The sequence below is a fragment of the Macrobrachium rosenbergii genome, chromosome 10, assembly GCF_040412425.1.
Source record: "Macrobrachium rosenbergii isolate ZJJX-2024 chromosome 10, ASM4041242v1, whole genome shotgun sequence".
In the NCBI taxonomy this organism is placed as follows: Eukaryota; Metazoa; Arthropoda; class Malacostraca; order Decapoda; family Palaemonidae; genus Macrobrachium; species Macrobrachium rosenbergii.
This window is the reverse complement of record NC_089750.1, coordinates 5,381,937-5,400,593: the sequence shown is the minus strand read 5'-3', so window position 1 is coordinate 5,400,593 and position 18,657 is coordinate 5,381,937. Positions and strand designations below refer to the sequence as shown.

General features: G+C 39.4%; 1 protein-coding gene across 9 annotated transcripts in view; it reads right to left on the bottom strand.

Annotated features, from left to right (window-relative positions):
• Nucleotides 1-987: 987 nt before the first annotated feature.
• Nucleotides 988-18,657, bottom strand: part of lwr (lesswright) — a 235,742-nt gene continuing 218,072 nt past the window's right edge. For 2 of the 9 annotated variants that reach the window (XM_067109793.1, XM_067109794.1), the window contains exons 2-6: nucleotides 7,808-7,888; nucleotides 5,726-5,809; nucleotides 4,855-4,972; nucleotides 1,702-1,846; nucleotides 988-1,388 (exon numbers count right to left, since the gene is read on the bottom strand). In XM_067109793.1, coding sequence (XP_066965894.1) covers nucleotides 1,319-1,388; nucleotides 1,702-1,846; nucleotides 4,855-4,972; nucleotides 5,726-5,809; nucleotides 7,808-7,873 — 483 coding nt within the window. In that variant the 5' untranslated portion in view covers nucleotides 7,874-7,888 and the 3' untranslated portion in view covers nucleotides 988-1,318. Of the gene's footprint in view, nucleotides 1,389-1,701; nucleotides 1,847-4,854; nucleotides 4,973-5,725; nucleotides 5,810-7,807; nucleotides 7,889-15,994; nucleotides 18,498-18,657 lie in introns of those variants that run through there. The other 7 variants (XM_067109790.1, XM_067109789.1, XM_067109795.1 and 4 more) reach the window with 7 other exon arrangements.

Here is an 18,657-nt window from a genome sequence, read left to right as displayed (position 1 = left end):
TCTCGGGTAAAGTTGATTTAGGACAGAGACCATCTGCTCCAATTTTCACAGCATAAGGATAGTGATAAATTTGGAGAAGTCAAACCTTACACCATGTATGGGCATGCTAATAGACAACAGCGGTGAGGGTCTTTCCATTAGATCCACACATCAACAAGTTCAAGACCATTGTTCAGTCCTTCCTTTCCAGACGAAAACCGGCACATTGCATATTAGCAGTAGATCGTTCTAGGTCACTTGTTATCCCTGGAAAAGCTTGTTCCTCATGGATGTCTACACCTTTGACTGAAGAGATCAGAGATTGAAAGTTTTGGTCCTCCATCAAAAGGGTTCTCCTTCTCCTGAGTTCCTCTCTCAAAGGAAGAGACAGGACTTGGCATGGTGGCTGGACAACAGGAACCTGACCATAGGAAAGCCCTCTTCACACTCCCCCTCCAGATTCTTCTGTTCTCAGACCCCTCAAACAAAAGTTGGGGGGCACACTTGGAAGATCATCTAACTTCAGCTGTGGGGAACCACCAAGAAAAGCTGCTTCACAACGTCCTGGAACTAAAGGCGGCTTTCTTAGCCCTTCAGGAGTGTGTGAAGTGGCACTACATGGTTGTAATGTCTGACAATACCATGGTAGTGGCATGTCAACAAATGGTGGCAACTGGTATCCCATCTACTTGAATTCATAGTAAAGCTGCACCAGTGAGCAGTGACTCACTCGGTAGATCTTTCAGCCAGATACATTCCAGGCAAGTGGAATGAAGTGGCAGATGAGCTGAATAAACTATAGGAGGGTACCACTACACACATGCCATTAATGTCCTGTTTTGTAAAATGGCTAAAAAATTAAGTTTCATAGCAGCTTTCTGGAGAAGACAAAAATTATCATAAATAGATTAACAAAATCATTTAGTTAAAAACTACTAAAATCCTGCATCTTTCTGCATAGAATGGTTTTTTATCATTCTTAAGGAGGAAGAATTAAATAAAAAAAAATTTGGTAAAAAATTATTTATTAATATCCATCGTTGAGAAAAGCGCAAATGTGACTGAGACAGATAGGAGGAAGGATTAAAAATAAATCAGAACAGTCAAGTTTCCACAAGTAACGTAATCTTTCACGTCATGTAAACTGTAAAAACCAAAGGTAACTTACAAGAAGACATAATGGAATGAACTTGTTACAGAGCTAACATATATGTTATATAAATATATATATATAGTGTACAGTATATACGTTATGGAACAGGAGCTTAACCCGTTGAACTTAAGAAAGAAAGATTACGGTTCACCATCAAGTTTCAAGTGTGATATCAAACATGAAAATCTACTCAAAAGGTGCCGACATGGCCTTGGCTTGTGCTCGAACTCTCTTCTCGTATTCCAAACGATTTTGGCTGAAAAGAAGAAACATTACATTCAGAAGCCCATATAATTAAGGGATAGGCAAAACTACAAGTAATTAATCCTATATATATATTTCTTCTTCATTTCAAATTTCTATAGGAATTTTTACACAGCCCATTTAATGGTGGTGGTAATGTTTTAACTACTACTATCAAACGAGTCATATATCAATCTACCTGAAATCATCCACTAGGCACTTTTCACATTAAAGAAAAATGTTTCAAAAAACCACAATACTCTTCATGGGCAGGACTTCACTGATTAATTTCCGAAACATTAAAGAAAAACACTACAGAAACTCACCAATAGATTGTGTATGCTTCAGCCTGTGCAGGATCTTTAATATTGGGGTCATTAAGCAAATCCTGAATACCGAGTAGAATTTGCTTGATGGTAATTGCAGGTCGCCAATCCTTTTCTTCATCTAACAGTGACAAGCAAACAGTTCCTGTAAAATATGGCAATTCAAACTTCAGAAAACTTGTAAAAGCTATATGAATTTGAGCCTAAACTCATGAGATGAGAATTGGAAGCACTGTAACGGCAGTAACCATAAAATTATAATTTTTGCGACATAACTTACCTTGGTATGAGTAGCTACATGATAACCTATTACAGTGTTGACAGAGGCATCAAGGTAACTACATTATGTAGATTTGCCAGGCCATGAAGTAAACTGTACCTTTAAAGGGCATACAGTTGCTTTGTATGAAACTGACAGGTGATATATTAGCACCACTGTTTCAAGTTACAGTAATGTCTAATATCTGTATATGGAATTTTTATTTTTCACCTTCCTCATGAGATTAGTGAAAATCCCCCAATTAAGGTGTCAAAGATGATGACAAATTGTGTAGCTTACAGATAAGAAAGGGAGGGGGTCAATCTCATTTCAATTCAATGATCTGCTTCCTTTAATATCTGTACACAATACAATAGCTGTGTTAAGATTTAAATTTACAATACAATAAACCTGAGGATGTAGAATTTGGCAAAATCAATCAAAAATTTCTTATAATTCTGCAGATGGCTTGGGAACCAGACTGGCAGCATTTATTGGTATCATGAACAATGCAACTTCACTTTCAAATTTAGTTCTATACTGTACACTTTCAATTCTGTAAAAGCTTTCATCTACATTACTGTCCCTTCTGCTTGTTTGTGCATTGTTTTGCCAATTCAACAGGAAATTACATAATATGGATTCTTTCTACATTTTGTATAATAACTGCATACCTGGGGATTGAAAAAAGTTCGGTTTATTTCCCCCTTTTCTTAAATCTTTTGGATTGGTGATGCTGGAGAAAACTTCAAAGTAATATCAGCTATGTAATGCCTTTTTTACTTCTTTCCTGAACTTGCAAATAGTTAAAACGTAAATCTAATAGTTACAAAACAGTAAAAAGTTAACAAAGCAGCCCTCCTCCCTCCCACAACACTTTTTAATGGTAATTATTATATATATTATTCAGAAGATAAACCCTATTTATATGAACCAAGACTGCAGGGGCAACCAACTAATTTGATATTCAAGCTCCCAAAGAATATGGTGCTCATTAGAAAGAAATAACAGAAGGTAAAGGGAAATAAAGAAGGGACTGCTTATTAAAAAAGAAATTAAATTGACATATAGATAAAAATTTAAGTAAAGGATTAAAATGCAACAATTGTATTAGGCTAGTAATGCATTGCATCTTTGCTCAAATTTTTTAACTTTTAATTGCATGACAGCCTACTGTATGTTTCACAGTCCAATGCTACGAAGAATAAAGGACCTATGGAACTGAGAAGCTAGACAGTTAGTCATATTTACTGCATATTGGTGCTGCTGTTTAGCAAACCTGGTTGCTCTAAGCAGGAAACGGGGATTAGGGATCATTGTGAATGTGAAAGATCTGTGAAAATAAAACTTATGAAAAATTTACAAACGAGACCATCCATCAATGGTCAAAGCCACAACTGTGATTACGGAAACAAAAACCTACCACTACAAACTCTAACTAGGAGAGAAATCTCTGGCAGAAGCAGCTGTACACACTGGAAAACGGTAATCATGCAATCAGATTATAACTTACTCATGGAATGGAACAGAATATAAAAATTTAGGCCAAAAGCCAAGCACTAGGAACTATTAAGGTCATTCAGCACTGAAAGGGTAATTGAAAGTAAAAAAGTTTTCAAGTTATAACAGGAGGAAAACCTTACAGTTGCACTATGAAACAATTGTCAGGAAAGGGTGGAAAGAAAGATGAGAGAATGAGAATTGAGGTACAGTAAAAGGAATGAATGGGGTGGCAGCTAACGGTCGAAGGGATGCTGCAAAGAACTTCAAGTATTGCCTACAGTGCACTGTGAGAGGTGCACCGATGGCCCCACTACCCAAGGGGATAATTTACTTACGGATACTCAAATACCTTACCAGTACTGCAGTGCAGAGAGATTCAAATGAGGCTAATTTCAGAAATATATAATTATGCCATACCTAAACTGCATAGACACTGTAAGCAACGTTTCACTCACAACTAAAATAACTAGTGTCAGCAAACTATGCTACAGTCTTCAGAAAATAATCAGTACTTGCAAAAATATAAAAAATTTCTTAAATACATCTTGGCATAAAAATAAAATACAAGGAATACTGAAACTACAAATACTTAAAGCGTGCTTTTCAACAAAAATCTTGCATAACAATCTGTTAAGTATAACACCAGATACATTATCAATCATTAGCCAAATGGATAATGCTGCACTACCACAAAAGAACGTAATATTCCTCACAAGCAATCGTTGAAAAGTCACCTCTTTCCATAGCCCATTTGATCAAAAACTGTTTTTATTCTTAAAATGCTTTCAAGTCATATTTTATTGCCTAGATTTACGTCATTTACATTGGACAATACAACCAGACTGTCATGTTAAAATACTTCACTCTTACAGCTAGCTAGAATGGTTTGTCCTTAATATAAATTTTATCTAACAAGTTGGCTATTTAAAAATTTAACATGATATATAAAATTATTAAAATTCTGACAATTTGATTTTTTTTTTTTTTTTTTTTTGGCAAAACCCAACATTCATTGATGGTTGAGGTTTGAACATTCACATACATGTATCTTTGTTTTGCTGACCTGCTTTAACTGCATACCAAAAACTGGGTTATGTGGGCTATTCATTACATAACCATGGGTCAAACTGGTGACCAAGTGAAAGACAAAATTACTTGATGTGATGTTCTTTTTGGTTTTAGGAACATCATAATCCCACAATGAGCTTGCCTTGTTTCATCAGATTTATTCAATCTTCCAATAACTAAATTGCCTAATGGACATTGCAAGAATTTAAATACATGGTTGAAACTGCATTTGAAAACTGAACTCAAAATTTTACATTAACTCACTTCAACCTCATAATTAACACAAGTATTTTGGTATGGAATGACAGTGATGCAAACCTTACCTGATGGATAGACATTTGGGTGAAACAGTGGAGGCTCAAACTTGCACTTGGGTGGAGTCGATGGGTAGTCATCTTTGAAGATCATGCGCAGTCGATATAGGCCACTTTCCCAAGGGGTCTATGGAAAAAAAAAAATTAATATAACTAGAGTTTACATTCAAAACATAGCAAAGGACCCTCAACCACACACTGCATGAGAATTTCTGCTCAAGCATGGAGACTTTTACACAGAATGAAAGTAAGTCAGATAATTGTGTCAGTTGCAAATACAAATGTGCAATAGTTTTTTCTTGCATGAATATTGTAGATGTAACACATTCTATGAAGGAAATTATCTCATTATTATGTGAACAATTTTTCCACTCAAGCTTATTTTTCTGCATTCAGCATCTTCCTATTGTCACACTTAATTTTCAACCTTCAAAAGTGCACTTTTAAAAGGTGTGTGTAAATGCACAGTCAACTACCTAAGCACAAATCACCACTCCAACCCCCTTTCTGGCTTTAACATTATGTTTTCTTCAAAAGTCAAAACCAAAATTGGTCCTTAAACCACCAACTGGTGTTGAGAGTATGTTTAGTTTATGCATGCATAACACCTACTTATACAATCTTTGAGCAAATAAAATCAACACTAGATAGAAATTGTTATATATATATATAAAACTTTAAAACTGATGTACAATTTCATAAACATGGTCAAACTTTTGAACTTCCATCTTTGATCAAAACTTATTTAAATATATGAATACAACACCATCTAAGTTCAGTTTTCTATTTATCACCCAAAAGAGATTTCTGTTTCCTGCAGAAATTCAAATTTAGTCTACAGTAACAGCTGATGTACAAATATTAGAAATAGAGCACTTACTCCCTTCTTTCCTGGAATTGCACATTCCCAGTTCATTAAATTAAGTGTACCATCAGGGTTCTTTGTGGGGCGTGCAATGAAGCCCTGAAAGAGAAAGCATGGAATTAGAGAATTTCCAAAACTAAATTGTATATATTCCTGCTAAGGTAAACTTTAAAAGACCTCCAATGGGTAAGTTATTCATACAGATAAGCTAATGTAAATTATATTTTCATATAAGGACAATTACTGACTGCTAAACCTTCTGCTAGTTTCTATAATAAGATTAAACTACTCCCTTCAGCATACTGTTTTGTCTTTTAGTATTAACACAAACATTCACATTCATACAAGATATCTGATTATGCTTCAATGTTATTTAGCCAGAGTAATCATGAATACACATGACTTCAATAAGCAGAGTAAAGTCTTCTGCAAAGTAACAAGCTTTTATACAGGATAAAGTTTACATAAATCCCACAATTTCAATGGTTTTTCTTAAATTAATAGCAGCTGACTATAATCAAACCAATATGACTACGAACATGGCTGTCATTAGCTGTGTTGCCAGACTTCTTCCTGGCTTATAATCCGACTACAGTATAGTTAATCTGCACCCCTCAATTTGGGGTTCTTTAATCTGGTTGTAAAATCCAACTTATCCTTCCCAAGGGCTTTCCAGGGGAAAGGGACCGTTCCAGGACAAGGCCAACGCAATTTACAATCTTTGAGGAGACAATAACAGTATTTTTTTTATCACACCTTTATCATTTATTTTCATCTGTGATTGACTGAATGATTTATATATTTTAGGCATACATGCCAAACACTGGGGCAACTAAGGCCATTCAGCACTGAAACAGAAACTGACAGTAAAAGTTTGAAAAGTGTATCAGGAGGAAAACCTTGCAGTTGCACTATGAATTAACTGTTAGGCGAGGATGGACAGTAAGATGGGAGAGATAATTTGAACGGAGGTAAAGTAAAAGGAATGAAAGAAGTTGCAGCTAGGGGCCAAAAGGACACTGCAAAGACCTTAAGTAATGCCTACATTGCACCGCATGAGGTGCACAGACGGCACTAACCCCCTTGAAGGGACTTTCAAGTGATTCTGGGTTAAATATTGGGCATTTGTGTAATTTATTTACATGGTTAGAAACTAAATCATCCTTATCATAACCTGTTATCAAAACAGTTTAACGTATTATTTCAAATCTCCATTAACTGCATTTTTTTAAATATAAATTCAAGGTGTTTATCATTTTTGACCTGGTATATGGAAGATATGGCAACATTTTCCCCACATCTACATGCCACCCCAACTAGGTCAAGGTTTACAAAGTATATCTGGGAAAAGTGGCTACATCGGAACGTACATGTTTGTTATATTCTTCTGCATGGTACCTCAACAGTCAAGTTATAAAACCTGAAGCCAATAAACATCGCACAGCCAAGCACAAGCATACAACAGGAAGGGCTGAATTCACCAGTAAGGGAATAACAAAACTTTCCCAGAGCACCAAACCCATACAATTACATATGAAATGGAGACCCCCTAACTTTTGCATAAGCATGGGCTCAATGAATCCCCAAAACAGTAACTACAATGAATCCCCAAAACAATAACTACAATGAATCAAATGAAGTGAAACTGAGATAAGTGAATACAGTACTGGAACAATGCTATTAAAGAGCAGGGGGTGGCAATGTAGCTGGCAAGACAGAAGTGAACACAGGTGTAAGGGGCACGAACAAAACAGTGAGTGTCCAAGATGATGAGAAAGATGTGACATATGTGGAAGAAATTATTAGAAGGAAAATGAAGATTATATATTCCCAATACATAGGTAACGGGGAGACCTGACAAAACAGCATTTGAGGTTATCAGGAGCAATGGCGAAAGTGCTAGTCATGGGTTATACCTGAACAGATTATGGAGAATACAGCTTTGAATAATAGTAGTAATACAAGAAATCTGTTAGAAACAGATTTAAGAGTTTGAACACAATTAAAACCCTGAAGTGAGTCAATAACCTTTTGACTTTTATTCCTATTGCTTGCTGCAAGCACTCATGGAAAGCCCAACAAAATCATACAACTTACAAAAGGGTGATCTTTCCTCCATGCCTTTCGTTCCTCAGCAAGACGGGCAATGGCTATACCAGACATCTTGTGTATTCAAATCTGTAAAAGAAAAGGGATGTTAAGAGGACATTTTCATTACCTTTTACTTCATTTAAATGAATCTTAAGAGGACATTTTCAGTATTTTTATTTCATTCAAATGAATCTTCACAAGCTTCAAACACAAATGGTTTGTTGAAGTGGAAAAACAATATTGCTTTATGTGTTCTAGTTGCAAAAATGAAATTTAAAAAAAGATGAGACTAATGAGTTTTCTCTTTTCAACTTCAAATATAGTGTAACCTAGTTCTGTAACTCTGACGGCACAAAAACCTTGAAATAACATTACAGCAGTTGTGGTGATCAAGTAAAAGTGCATAATGTACTTCAGGACACATGCTACTTGAGTCTAACTTTCCAAGGATTGAACTCCTTCCTGACCAGAAAATACAGTACACTGGTATGTTAACTAGTGACCTGGCTTTATTCAAGATGTCAGATATTCACCTAAAATTTAACCTATACAGTATGCGTCTCTCAACCATAAAATGCTCAAACACAGTCAAATCTCAAACTTGGCTGGAAGTATTGTATCTAAATGTAGAAACTGACGTCACAACATTGAGCTCTCTGCAGCATACCTACCACGATGTACTTTACACCTCTTCTCGTTTCTTTCTTGCAACCTAACTGCCCAACTTTTCAACTGTACCTTCCTCCAATTCTCATCTTTAATTAGAACCCCATGAACAAAAATATCACATGAATGCACCCAAAATATGATAAGACACACAGAACTTATAATGCAATTTAAATTACCAGGTGGCTGTTTCAAGAACTATAGCAATTGGTCCCAATAAACAGTTGAAGTCACCCCAGTTAAGAATAGGCCAGCAGATGCAATACCATTACCATGGTTCACACTGTCTAAACGTGGATGCCACTATACTACTACTACTACTTGGATCAAACAAATGTGGTGATGACGAACAAGATAATGAGAGAAATTGAGGAACTTCTCTTGTGTAGCCTACTGTACTGACATTCATAACCATAATAAGCCAGTGAAGTAAAATTTCATAAACCCTATTAAAACCCTTTCAGCTCGCTTCATGTCAATTCTCCAAAATAACTCTGCGGATAAAACTGAGCTGCACACTTCAAGAATGGTGGTAAAAGTACGGTTAACAAGGTAGTTCTAATTAGTCAAGGACAATGGATGCTTCATGAGGCCCAACTGGCTTGTGAACTGATGAGTACATACAGTATACACAGTAAAATCTCAAGTTCTTCATGCTAAAGTTTTCTGAAATTACAATTTTTCTCTTCTTCAAATTTACACTCTTTACACTGGGATACTTCTTGAACTTATGACTCCACTCCTCAAGATCTGATCACTGAAATCTTGGGAAAGACTGAGTGGGGGAGGGGGGAAAGCCTACTATTCCCCTGTCAAATTGACACAGTAATCTTGATTCAACTACTACTCTGTCAAATATGAGACAGTAATATTGATTGAAGCTAGGATTTATCAACTGTAAATACAATTTTATTTTTCTTGTTTCCTTTCTGCAGCAATTCTGGCCAAAAAATTCCACGACTGAGTTACATGGCCCTGTTCACCCAAATGTAAGGAATTCTAGAAACCTACCCTCATAAGTATACATAAAATCAGAGAACTTGGTTGTTTTTCACTAGATATTTTTGGTCAGCTTCTTTCAACATTATTAAAATGCACATGACTTTGCTGACCTTCTACAGTTCACCAAATTGATCAAGGATATACATGTACATTAATCCAGCATTTAAATGGAACTCAAACTTGACAACAATCAATTACATGGCATTTCAAGAAGCCACTCGACTTGAAATAACCAGCAATTTGTATGGTACTGTGGAGGAGAAGGAATGAAAATAATGCTACTGGTTAAATAGATAAAAAAAAAAATAAATAAATAAATAAATAATTACTGGTTGGCCCTTACTGACTGTGAATAACACATTCTTAAAGAACAGAAATGAGCATTGTGTGACCTTATGTAAGAATGAGCCTGGTTAGTTAAGTTAAGCACTGGCTAGGTCAGGGTATGGTGCCATATTGTTTTGGTTACGTTGAAGCCATTGCCAGACAGCGTGGATGAACGGAAACACAGGCCTGACAATACAGTATGCAATAATCACAAGCAGCAGCATTGCTGATGCCGTTTCAACCAAATTTAATGATAAATAAAAAAATTTTATGAGGTTTTCTGATTCTTGGGAACAGCAGACACTGGTACACCACCATTCTGCATTTTGTGGGGGGAGGGGGAGGGGAACCAGGTTTCTACCAATGTACAAAACTTATACATTTTCTCAAGTTCAAACAAGTAATCTTCAGTGACTTTTATATGTATTTCCTGCCATTTCTCATTTTGCTTACATGCCTCTTCAGTCTGCATACAAAGCCCTAATTATTTAATAGGCTAATCAGACTCAAGACATGCAGAAAAAATCAGCTTCCAACAATTCAAAGACATTTATAGTGTTTGTAAGCAATGCCACTCAGTGGACAAAAAATGAAAATGATTATATTGACGGCTGGATAACAAATGCATTTGACATTCTATCCTAATTAATGTTAAATGTACACACACAGATACAGATGGCTGCACACACTATACAATGTGATGAATAATCCATACAAAATATTAGAAACTGATTTCTTTGAATTTCTGCATTACAACAATATCTAGGAGGGTGTATTAATCATCTGAAAAAAGGTAAACTACAGAAACTACAGTAAAACAAGAAACTACAGTAAAAAACAGTAAAACTGATAAAATACCTGAGAGGAATAATTTAACGGCTTATTACCTGCCCTCCAAGAGCTACAGAAATACAGGTTAGGTTAGGATGTGTCTGAAACTACCATTACCTTACTTCATTAACTTTTCCTTGTTCTTCCCACCACATATCCCAATGACAAGACAGTTTGAGAACAGGACTTTATTGGTAGTGATGGGGTTTTTGATAGTACAGTACTTGTAGGGGTACAAACTCGGCAAGCCACTTATATCTGGTTACTGAATGGTACTGAATTTATGTAGGGGCTTTTTATTCCTTGAAAAGAGGCTGGACATTAATCACTATCATACAGAAATATATTTGTTTGTAGTCTGCTACTGTTAGTGAAGGCCAGGCTGCCTACTACAATCTTCTGGATTTGTTTTATGTACATCACGTCAACCAGAATATACAGAAGTTGACAATGGTACCAATTCCTCTGCGATTTAATGGGAGTGGTTAATGATCAAAGCATTTCAAACAAATGCCAGAGATTGTTCACACATGCCACATGCTATGAAAAAACCCATTTCAATTAAAATTCTGTATACAGTAATACAGGGACACAAATTTCCATTACAGCATATGCAATTAAGGAAATGTGTAGAACAAGTTTTTCAGCATGTTCTAAACCATATAAAAGTTATCTTCCTTAGTCAATTATTGTCATTTCAGGGGTGGCAAATTTTACTGTGGTAAGTTTAGAGTGCTGTGCCAAAGTGAATGGCAGGCAAAAGGTATCCCTCTCCAATAGTTTTGTATGATTGCTGTCTGGTGGCACAAAAAATGCCGGATAAAGAGGTTGTGGAAATTTCAAAGACAGCTCATCTTCTACTTGGAATGACTTAGGTCACAGCCTAGGCCTATGGGAATTTTTAAGCCATTCAATCTGAGTGATACCATGGAAGCAAGAACCATAAAAGTCTACTGCACCACTGATTGTGCCAAATCTAATGTAATATAGATGGTAACTACTCTTAAATTAAACTGCCAGATTTCTGTACCAGGAGGGGATATTGGGGAATATCTCCCGCCAGTATGAAAAATATGAAGCACAGGCTGTAGTGTAAGATGGAGCCATTGAAGATAGGGCTCAACCCACATTTTCTGTTAGTAACAATCGTAAGGTTAACAGAGAGCGGGGGGATCCTCTGGCCAGGTACAGATACAGCATCCTAGTTTTAGGGTTAGGTCAGGCTGTGAACCTGCTGAAAAATGATGATGATAAGCAAAACAGTACACTTTACAGGGATTTTCTTGTGACCAGAAATCCTGTCCCAAAGCCCCACATTGGTATCCCAATTCAGTTATGTGCAACTAGTTAGATTTTACCTTTTCAACTGGATTTTATAATACAACCTACACCTAAATGAATAAAGCCCATAAAGTTGAGCAAGTTAAAGACTAGGCAAGTGTAACAAAGTTTGTAAGACAGGCCTAGTATTTAGTATGTCCCAGGAATATTCATATGGCATGTATGTATTTTCATGCCTTTTCCACACCTAGATTATCTAGGCCTATACTAGTGAACAGTTGTATCCTTTGAGTACAAGCTCAGGTTAGGTTAGTGAGCTCTGATACTCTAACTTGCATAGGACTGAGGTTTCCAGGCTCCAAATACCAAAGGCCTTCTAACTGGAGAAAATACACTAGCCTGGAATATGGTAATGTAGCCTATGCCACCTTCCATAGGTTTAAAACATGGCCTACCCAGTAGTACTGTTGAGCCACTGGGCACATGCCATGTAAGGTGTGGGGAGGGGTTCCAATGGGTATAAGCCCCCAGGCCAGATTAGGGTATGGCACCCTTGAACAGGTTAGGTAATAAGAGTTAGGATGCATCCCTATTGAAATTGCTTCTTTTCAAAAGAAATACCTTCTAGGCCTACAGTAGCCCCAACCCTTACTCTGCATTCCCTCTCAGGGCAGAATGGGAAGTAAAGGGTCATGACCTACCTGGGGATTTTGGAGGGGGGAAAAAAACCCTCCCACCCTTCAGCCAGGTTAGGACACAGCATCTGAGGTTTGGTTAGGTAAAGATAAACCTGATTAGGTCATATTCTCTCTGAAATGCCTTACTCTACCTTCGCTCTGCCCCCAGGCCAGATTAGGGAATGACGCCCTTGAATAGGTTAGGTTAACGGTATTTCTAAGTAAGAGCTCTGCACGGCCTATTAGGCTAGCTTAGAAACTGATTTTTCCTGTACTTTTAGTGTTGCTGATGAATGATGGAGGAGCTGGTGTTGTTTATTGTCGGTCAATTATTATCAACCTCATATCCACCCAACGTGGTTGGGGGCCCTTGGCAAATGCGGGTTTCGGAAACATTGGGATTAAGACTAGACTGCCACGTTGTTGTTATGGAATGATTCCATGCATGCGCAAGTCATTAGGGAGCCACATGTTCAGGAAGGGATTGGCTAAGGAAATCTGTTCTAAAAGGAAGGGACTATACTAACCTAATATACCCTAACCTAACCTAGCAGGACGTGTGGAGCCTCTCAGACCCCCCAAGTGAAGGAATCTCGGCTTTTTACCAAAAGCTCCCCATAGCACTGCACATGCATGATAGCATTCCAGGATGGCCAGGGTACAACTTCTGAGGTAATTACAGTCGAATGATAAAAAATAACAGTAAATTCTTATTAAGCAACAAAAATATTATAAAAGTGAATTTTGGTAGAAATTCACTTTGGTAGAACAAGTAGTAGTTCCATGGCTTCAATTTCCTTCTAATATAACTTTCTTGGCAGTTTTTTGGTTGCTAATTATGGATGTACCTTCAATTTTTGTCGCAAGATTCTAATTAACCTGTAATTAACCACAGAACTTTATCCAACAAGCTAGGGGACCCAATGGGAAAATGGGGTTATGGGTGGAGTATACCTTCAGGACAGGGTAATTTGCTCCCCCACTTGTTACTAACCTACAATTTAGGGGACCCCTACGGAAAGCGGGGTTATGGGTGAGGTATACCTCCAGGACATGGTGATTTGCTCCCCCACTTGTTTACTAACCTACAATTTAGGGGATCCATAGGGAAAGTGGGGTTATGGGTGGGGTAGAACATGGGGGGTGAGAAGGCGACCGAACTTTAGTGTATACATATCATAGACAAAAAACCCTTACACAAACACAGGAAGAACAAGACGACAAAGGTAGCCGTTACAGGCAAGAATTTCAGCTACTACTGCTATTTTGAATGCTGCTATGCATGCGCACTCTTATAGAGGGGGCTTTTGGTACACAGGCTGACTCCTACTGAGGAAAGGGGGCTGAGGGATAATGTTCATTTCCAGTCCTTCTAAGTTTCCATTTTGTGAAATGCACTTAGGGACATTTGATTCCCTAGGGTCTAGTGCTAAACACGGCAAAATACATTTGAACCCCCAGGGGCTAGTACTAAACATGGCGAAGGGGGTTTCAGGAGGAATTGAGAAGTTTCTCCCACCATTGGGGGGTATTCATACGTGATCCTCACAGGCTAGACCGCTGTCTTTCCAACTGTTGCACCCACCTGTTTGCTTTGGAACGGTTCATAAGTATTTCGTTTCAGTACACCGGCTGATTCCTTGCTGTACAACCCTTTGAACCTATTACACGCCAACCTTTGGCCGTTACCTGCGAAAACTCTTACGTCAACTGCTGGGAAATTAATGTATAATGTTATGGCAATTACGAGATGTTAATTCAGCTGCATCAAGATCATGGGCTTAAAAAAAAAAAAAAAGCGAATTTTAGCCTCCCGTGCGGTAGCGAGTGCAGGCTGGTCATTCAGCAAAAAGCATTCTGCTCCCCCAGAAACAGGATCAGAGTCCCTAAGGTAGTCATTCAGCAAAAAGCATTCCGCTCCCCCAAAAACAGGCTCGGAGTCCCTAAGATACGTTAATTGGGGCTTGGTTTCTTAGTTTTTTTTTTTTTTTAGATTACTTTGTGAGTACAGAACTCCTGCGGACTAACTGGTTTTCCCTATACTTTTAGGGCTGATGGTAAAGGAGGTGACGTTTTGTTTGTTGCCGGCCTGTTATTCTTCCTAATGTGTTCCTACCTATCCCCCGTTTCCTTGGTGACTATGTTTTGCCTCTACACAAACCCCCTTCCTACCCCCCCCCAACTGTTGCTTCTCACTTTCCCCCACACTTTGGGGGGACGTGAGCAACTCTCTCCCTGCCTTACTCCACGTTCCTCCCCCTCCCTCAGCCGCTCCCTGCAACAACTGGCTCCCTGGCGATTTACACTCCCGGAGTGTGCTTCCACAATGTAAATATGTCCGCTACGTTTGTGGGTGTTCTCCCCTACCCAAAACCCCGAATTCCCAGTCCCCCTTTACTGCTGGGTAGAGTTAGGGGCAAATAACACTTGGCCAACACCAACCAATGCGTCTCCTTTATCAGCAGCCCTAAAAGTATAGGAAAAACCAATTTCCAAGGTAATACCCGATGCAGAGATCTTGCTTAGTTCTACTAGGTTAAGATACATCCCTACTGAAACAGATCTAGCCTAGCCTAGGCCTATGTCTTGTTTCATTTAAGTAGGCCGACCCGCCCAAATAAGCCTAAGGCGCAACGCTCCAGCATTTAAACCGGCTACGCAACACTGCTAACCGGCAAGTCTGGTAGACCTAAAGCTACTGTCGGTAAATGAGACCCGGGTAATGTTCATTTCAGGTCCGAACATTCCTACTCGATTTTTTATTACATCTTTCGAATCTTCATAAAATAATGTGAAAAAAATATACACAATTCTTGCAAATTAATATTTATCACAATAAAAAATAAAATACATGTAAATGATTGAGGATTTGTTCTAAGTTTCAATTTTGCAAAATGCACGTAGGAACATTTGATCCCCCAGGGGCTAGTACTAAACACGGCAAAATAAATTTGAACCCCCAGGGGCTAGTACTAACATGGCAAAAAACATTTGACCCCCAAGGGGCTAGTACTAAACATGGCAAAATACATTTGACCCCCCCAGGGGTTAGTACTAAAGGCGAAATACATTTGACCCCTCGGGTGATTACAGTTTCGTATGCTGTGGGTTTCGTCTGCCAATTTTCTAGCCGTGACCCACAAACAGGTGGCAGTGGGTACCGTCTAGAGAATCGCGGACGAATAAAAAAAGATGGCGACCTAACCTGTGAAACTGACCTAACCGAACACAGAACGCTGTGCCCTTAGCTGGCCGGGGCGAACCTCCAGAAACCCAGGTGGCTACCTAACCTGGCCGAAACCGACCTAACCGAACACAGGACGGTGTGCCTCACCTGGCCCGGGGGGGGGGGGACCCCCAGAAGGGCCGTACAATTAGTGTATCGTAAACTGTTCGAAATAGCACGTACCTCAATCGAAGTCGGAATCATCGGAGAAATCCGGAATGGCCGGTTCGGTAGCTCCATTCTTCTTCGTTTTAGGGCTGGAACACATGGGTTTAGCGGGATCTGGACAACTGGAACTGGGGGAATAAGACCGTGTGGAATTGACCAATCTGTTTGGATGGTGGTGTCTCGTGATTGTTGAGAATTGGCGGAATTAGACCGCATTTTGACGGGTGTTGAATTGACTATTTAAGGGATATGCACGTTTAATTAATTCCAGAAAAGCTTTAAAGGGGCAAGGGACATTTGTTAAGTAACGTTTTTTTATGCAATACATAGAGAAATACGAATTATACATGTTTTTTTACTGTACCGCTTCTAGGCAAAACATTACGTTTCAACAAAATGTAATAAGTGATTAATGTTAAGGTGTGTTTTGAAATGCTGACTTAAGGTGTGGTAAGATTTTAAATTGGAAGCGTGTTTCTGTAGCTCTGTCTGGTACAACTTGAAAGAACATGTCCTTAGTTTCGCGGTCAATCCCGCCGAGAACCCAACAACCATCGACACGTCTGCCTTTATTGAATTTTCCCTTTCCAAATTTGGATTCGTCAATTTCCGCGACGTGTCCTGGGCCCACCCCCGATTTTCCGGTTGTCCTGAATCAAAATGTCGATACAAACTTCCCGGCAGAAATTGAACCAGTCTACTAAGGTATTGGGAGACCCAATATCCAAAGTCATCCAGACATATTTCTGGGAAGTTCGTGGATCCAGCTATGAATCAGCACCAAAATACTCTCGAAAGACAGGTGCGAACCCGAGAAGAATGAGCCAGTCCGGATGGATGTTATTTTCCGACAACGTTGGAGGTTACACCGCTATATAAAGCTTTGGCCGTGCTTGATGAGGACGACGGTGCCTTCATCACATTTCCACAAGTACCGCTGAAGTCGCCAAGTAGGCCACTTTTCATGAGGTAGACGAGCAATGACCGCTCTTCGTTGCACAGAACACCTAAATCCTTAAGGGTCACTGGATTCTTGGAAGCAAATTGAACGTGGGACGGCAGACTGAGGTAGGTCTCGGGGCATGTCGGGCCGGGTCGGTAGGTCTCGGGGCATTTCGGGTAGTTGGTCGTCAGCTGTTTAGGATGGAACTACTTACCTTGTCAGAGGGATCTCGGCACGGGCAGAACGAGTTAGGCGGCCCAGTATACGAAATTGTAATCTACCCTAGTGCTAAACATGGCGAAATACATTTGACCCCCCGGGGGCTAGTACTAAAGTTGAAATACATTTGACCCCATTGGGACTAGTACTAAACATGGCGAAATACATTTGACCTCCAAAGGGACTAGTGCTAAACAAGGCAAAATACGTTTGACCCCCCTAGGGGATAGTACTAAACAAAGCAAAATACATTTGACCCCCAGGGGCTAGTACTAACCACGGCAAAATACATTTGACCCCCCAGGGTCTAGTACTAACCACGGCAAAATACATTTGATTCCCCCAAGGAATAGTACTAAACATGGTGAAATACATCTGACCCCCCGGGGTCTAGTACTAACCACGGCAAAATACATTTGAATCCCCCAGGGAACGGTACTAAACATGGTGAAATACATTTGACCCCATAAGGCCTAGTACTAAACATGGCGAAATACATGTGACCCCCCGGAGGTTAGTACTAAAGTTGAATTACATTTGACCCCCCAGGGGACTAGTACTAAACAAGACGAAAGTGTAAACGAATCCCCGTCTAGTACTAGCCCCCACGAGGAATTGGAGTTCGGACCGTAAACGGACTTTTAACCAAGACCTACCTAAAATAGGCCTATGGAAAAGTCCTTCCGGGCCTTAAATAGGCCTAGGGAAACTTACCAACGATCGGCCGAAAACAAGGTTTAAAGTAGACTCTAACGGACTGAAACTGACCAAACAAAACCGTCCCACGCCGACGGACAACTAAACAAGAGCAGGGCCGAAAGTTCTAGGCCTATGGGGGTCCCTCACACCTCGAGTACCAGCGGCTGGTTTGTTATTGTTTCGCTGTGTCCAACATGGCGGCCAGTGACGTCACGAAATATACAAACGGAGGCCAAGAATAGCGGTAAATATAAGAGGACGAAGTCACAAACTGACAGTTAATGGAACGTACGCTCCGCGGGCATCAGAATTTCGCGTAAACGACGAGACACGACGACTACCTACGCCAAGACGCCGGTCAATGGACGTCTAACCTAAACCACAAAAGATCCCGAGAGCCAGAGATGAAATCGTATTCTAGAGCGCCCTAAAAAGACGCCTCCAAGTTCCACACTGCCACAGATTGTGGTAAATGATACGTACTTGCGACTGCAACACCTATCGCAACCCTCGCGTTCGTACGTGCGGTATAAAAATCCCCCAAAACTGCAGTAGGACCGATCACTCACTTCACTGGACCTTTCGACTCCGGTTCTCGTGGAATCTCGTTCGATCGCGAACATCGCGGTGTCAGTTCTCTTGGCGCTTCTTTTTGAATGTTTCGGTCGTGAAATGTGACTTTAACCAACCGTCATTCTCAAATAAACTGCATATTTCACATCGATAATTATGTCTGATTATATCTTTTTAAATTTGGATGGGGACTACCCTGTCCCTAGGGATTAAAGTTAGGTTGAAAATTCCAGGCGTGAAATGT